At 42.0% G+C, this 4615-nt stretch overlaps 1 protein-coding gene across 1 annotated transcript in view; it reads right to left on the minus strand.

The window, feature by feature from the left end:
• Positions 1–2556: 2556 nt before the first annotated feature.
• The window catches only part of LOC102477571 (T-complex protein 1 subunit gamma-like), a 20306-nt gene continuing 18247 nt past the window's right edge, over positions 2557–4615 (minus strand). Inside the window, 3 exon segments of the mRNA XM_027773020.1 lie at positions 2557–2881; positions 3476–3607; positions 3876–4158. Of these exon segments, the coding sequence (XP_027628821.1) occupies positions 2777–2881; positions 3476–3607; positions 3876–4158 (520 nt within the window). The 3' untranslated portion in view covers positions 2557–2776.

The following is a 4615-nucleotide window of genomic DNA, read 5'->3' on the forward strand; positions in this document are numbered from 1 at the left end:
ATTCGGAGACACATTCAACATAGTGTCTGAGAAGGTCCCCAGGGAATCATCCCCAGTTGTCCATAGCTGGAACATTTTTATCAATGAAATTTTTCAAAAAGAATTATTTGTTTAATTTTATTTATTGTTATTATTCAATTTTATGAGAGAGACAGAAGAAACAGAGAGGCAGAAAGAGGGAGAGGGAGAAAGCAAGTCACCAGATCTGGGACGTGTATCCTGTAGGAGTCCAGTGTCTTAACCACCAGGCCACCTGCTAGCCCCATCAATGGAGTTTTTTATTGGCTTTCCTTTCTTCCTTATTTGCTGCACATCGGGATAATTGGGCACCTGACCCTGAGACAGAGATGAGGGTTCAGGAGACTTACTGGAAAGTGCTCTCAGGATTAATCCCTATATAGGAAAAAGAAGGAAGCAGGGTTGAGAATGAGAAAAAAATTTGAATGTATTTATAAACTATCAGCTGACTTGCTGGGGAGATCTGAAACTGGGATGGTCCTTTAAAATCGTCTCAATTGGTACAGGGACTAGGACAAAATGGCCTTGTGTTGACAAATTATTTTCACATTTTAAGACTGTTTCCAAAACGGGAAGCAATTTTGTGCAGTGACTGTCTTAGGTTAAGGGTAATTTTGGAAGAGGGCCAACAACTAAGGAGTGCTAGCTAGCAGTACTCCTCTCAAACTATTCCAAAAAATTGAAGAGGAGGGAGTCCTTCCAAATTCATTCAACCAGACAAGGATACAACAGGAAAAGAAAATTATGGGCCCATACGCCTGATGAATACTGTTGCAAAAATTATCAACAAAATGCTGACAAACACAACAACACATTAAAAACATTATATACCATGATTAAGTGGAATTTATGCCAGGGGTGTAGGGGTGTTTCAATATAAGCAAATCAATAAGTGTGATACACATCAACAGAATGAAGGACAAAGACCGTATGATCATTTCAAGAGATGCAGAAAGAGCATTTACAAAATACACTATCTTTCATGACAAAAACTCTCAGTCCATTAGATACAGAAGAAACCTACCTCAACACAATAAAGACCACGTATGACAGACCTGCAGCGAGTATCATACTGAATGGGGGAAAGTTGAAAGCTTTTCCTCTAAGAACTGGAAAACAAGGATGTTCACTTTCATCACTTTTTAAACATACTACTGGAAGTTCTAGTCAGAGAAATTAGGCAAGAGAAAGAAATACAAACATCCAGATTGGAAAGGAGGAAGTCAAACTGTCCCTGTGTGTAGATGACATGATCTTATAGACTAAGACTAAAGACTCAAAAAATGAATTCATTCAAGTTGTAGGATATAAAATCAACATGCAGAAATTGGTCATATTTTTATATACCAATAAGGAGCTAGCTGAAAAAAAAACCAAAAAGGTAAGCTTATTATTTACAATAACAACAATGATGACAACAAAAACCCTAGGAATAAATTTAACCAAAAATCTCTACAATAAAAACTATAAAGCACTGATGAAAGAAACTGAAGATAACACACACACACACAAATGGAAAGATATCCCATGTTTGTAGATGAAAATAATTAATATTATTAAAATGTCCATATTACCCAAAGCTATTTCCAGATTTAATGTAATGCCTGTCAAACACCAATGGCATTTTTCTCAGAGATAGAATAAAAATCTGAAAATTATCATGGAATCACAAAGTAAAATAACCAAAGCATTTCTGAGCAAAAAGAACAAAACCAGAGGCATCACGTTACGTGACTTCAAAATATACTACAAAGCTATAGTAACCAAAACAGCAGGGAACTGCCATAAAGGCAGTCAAACATACCAATGGAATAGACTAGAAAAGTCAGAAATAAATCACCAATTGTTTTTTGACAAAGGCACAGAAAACATACTGGGAAGAGGATAGTCTCTTCAATAAATAGAGCTTTCTGTGACTTGTGTTCAGAAATAGAATGGTCGGATGTGGGAATTTGTGTTAGATTCTCTTTTATTAGCTGAAAATCATCAAATGATCTAAATAGGCATTTCTCAAAAGACAACATCCTAATGGCTAAGAAGTATATGAAAAATGCGTAACATCACTAATCATCAAGGAAACACACATCAAAACCATAATAAGGTGTCATTGCAACCTGCTTAGAAGGACTATTACCAAAAAGACAAAAAACAGCAAATGCTGATAAGAATATGGAGAAAGAAAAACTCTCACATGCTGTTGGTGAGACTGTGAAGTAGGATAGCTACTATGAAAAACAGTATGGAAGTTCTTCAAAACACTAATCATTTACTACCTTGTGGGTGGGCCAGATGGTGGCCCAGGGTAAAACATTGTACTTTCTGAGACTGGCCCCAATAGGAAGTTCGGGGTTTGCATTCCAAGACCTCCCTCACTGTGCCAGGCACATGGCTGCCAACGATCTGGGGCTGTCTGTGGCTGGAGGTGGGTTGGGAGGGTTGGGATGTCAAGATCCTGCTGTGGTGCAGACTATATTTCTCTCCTCTCCTCTCCTTTCTGTCTCTCTCTCTCTTCTTTATCTCTTTTTTTTTTTTTTTCCAGATGACTCAGATTTAATCATCGGAAGCAAACTAAATGGAAAGCTTACAATAGAGAAGAATTACATGTCAGTGTCTTTTGCAAACTGAGCTGGGACAGAAAGGGACTGGGCTGCCCCTCAACCTGAACCCTTCCAAACAAAGACGTCCAGTGTCCCTGGCACTCTGGCCCAGGGAAGGGGAGACTGCTGCTTCTGTGAGCTGAAGTCGTCCAGCCCACCACTCACTCCTGGCCCGCATCAGGGGCCCCACCTTGCCGGCTCTGGTCATCACCCTTCTTTTTGTGGCCTGAGACGATGTCATCAATCCGCAGCAGCAGCACTGCCGTCTAGGAGAAAACCACAGCCCCAAAGAGGTCAGAAGGGGAGGGAAGGACATTGTTTTCTTTTGAGCACAGCACCTCACTCCTCCCACAGAATTAACATTTTATCTGAAATCTACCTTTCTGGAGCTTTGAATGCAAAATACAGTTCTCCCTAAGTAAGGATGTAGCTTGAGATGTTTCCCTACCCTTTCTTTTTCCTTTTCTTTTGTGGGCTAGAGGGTGCATGAGGAGGGAGGGGAGAAAACACCTTTCAGCACCCTCCATGGGGCATGGTCAGGCTGCAATTCATTCTCTTCCATCTCTCTTTCCTTTGGAATTTTGGGCATGCATGTACCCACATGTGATGTGTTTTTAGGCCAACCAGAGCCAGTTACAAGCCAAGTGGTTGGCTATGTGGGATCAGGCTGCCTTAACCACAAGGGCTGGCCCCAACCATGCTTTCTGTGTGAACTAAAGATAAGTAGGGAGATGGGATTCCTTGGGAGATCCTTGGGGAATAATTTGCCTTCTACAGCCCTTCTCTTTGAGATCAGGGCAAATGCACGGGCTTCTGGTCATCTGGAAATAAACAGCATGTAACGTCCTGGAGTATCTCACCTCCACTGCTGTCTTATATGTCTGCAGCTTCACAGCCAATGGCTCCCATATGCCCAGTTCCTTCATGTCCACCAAAGTGCCCGTTTCTCCATTTACTCCCCAGGTCTCACAGTTCTCCTGGGTGTGCTTGGCCTAGTTAGAACAAGCAGAAATAATGAAAAATGAAAATACTAGGAAGAATTAAGTTGGTAGGAAATATTAGGTAAAAAAGAAAACCAAAACTATTGAATTGGTATGAAAAGGATGGGAAAATGGCAATGACAACAACAAAATCAAAGATTAAAAGGAGACAATGATTTTAAGAGAACAAACCATTAAAAGCTTGGTTAGAGGTGAAACATTCCCTTTGGCCAAATAGCTTTCCCTTCCCCATTAGGACAGCAGCGCTGGAGGAACTCACCCGGAGGGAGGTAAGAAGACGGATGGTGCTGGCCCCGCAGTTCTGGATCAGGGTACGAGGGATGACCTCGAGGGCTTGGGCAACAGCCCGGTACGGCCACTGTTCCACACCAGTCATGGCCTTAGATTTTTCTGTCAAGGCGTGGGCCACAGCCATCTCAGAGGCACCACCCCCCGGCACCAGCTGAGGGTCCAGGAGAACGTTACGGCACACTTGCATGGCATCCTGGAGGTTGCGTTCTACTTCCTTGGGGAAGCAAACACACAGTAAAGAGCCAACGTTTCATGACTACTGGGGGAAATCAGAGGCACCAAAGGATTTTCTGACTGCCAAAGTTAGCAAACCATGAAGAAGGACATCTAGGAAAGGTCCTGGGGAACCCTTACTGGACAGGACAGATGCTATTTAACTGGGAAGAATATACAGCTTAGGACTGTGCAAGGGCAGCAGAGTGTCTGCAGGAGGGTTGGGGGTCACTCCAGTCATGAAGCTGTCACTGCCCTCTCTGCTACTGTACTTACAGCCTCACCCTATTCATTCCTTCCTTGCTGTGTCCTGCAGGATCTACAGGATGCAGTGTGGACTCTCCCACTTATCAGTATGTACCTCTGGGAAAGTTACTTAGCCTCACCAAGGGGGAAAAAGTAGTATTTATAATTTCGACTTAACAGATAAGGAAACAATGGTTGCCAGAGAGGAGAACAAGAAATCTTTTTTTTTTTTTTTTTTTAAGAAGAATT

This window comes from Tupaia chinensis, unplaced genomic scaffold (genome assembly GCF_000334495.1).
Source record: "Tupaia chinensis unplaced genomic scaffold, TupChi_1.0 Scaffold000318_1, whole genome shotgun sequence".
Classification (NCBI taxonomy): Eukaryota; Metazoa; Chordata; class Mammalia; order Scandentia; family Tupaiidae; genus Tupaia; species Tupaia belangeri.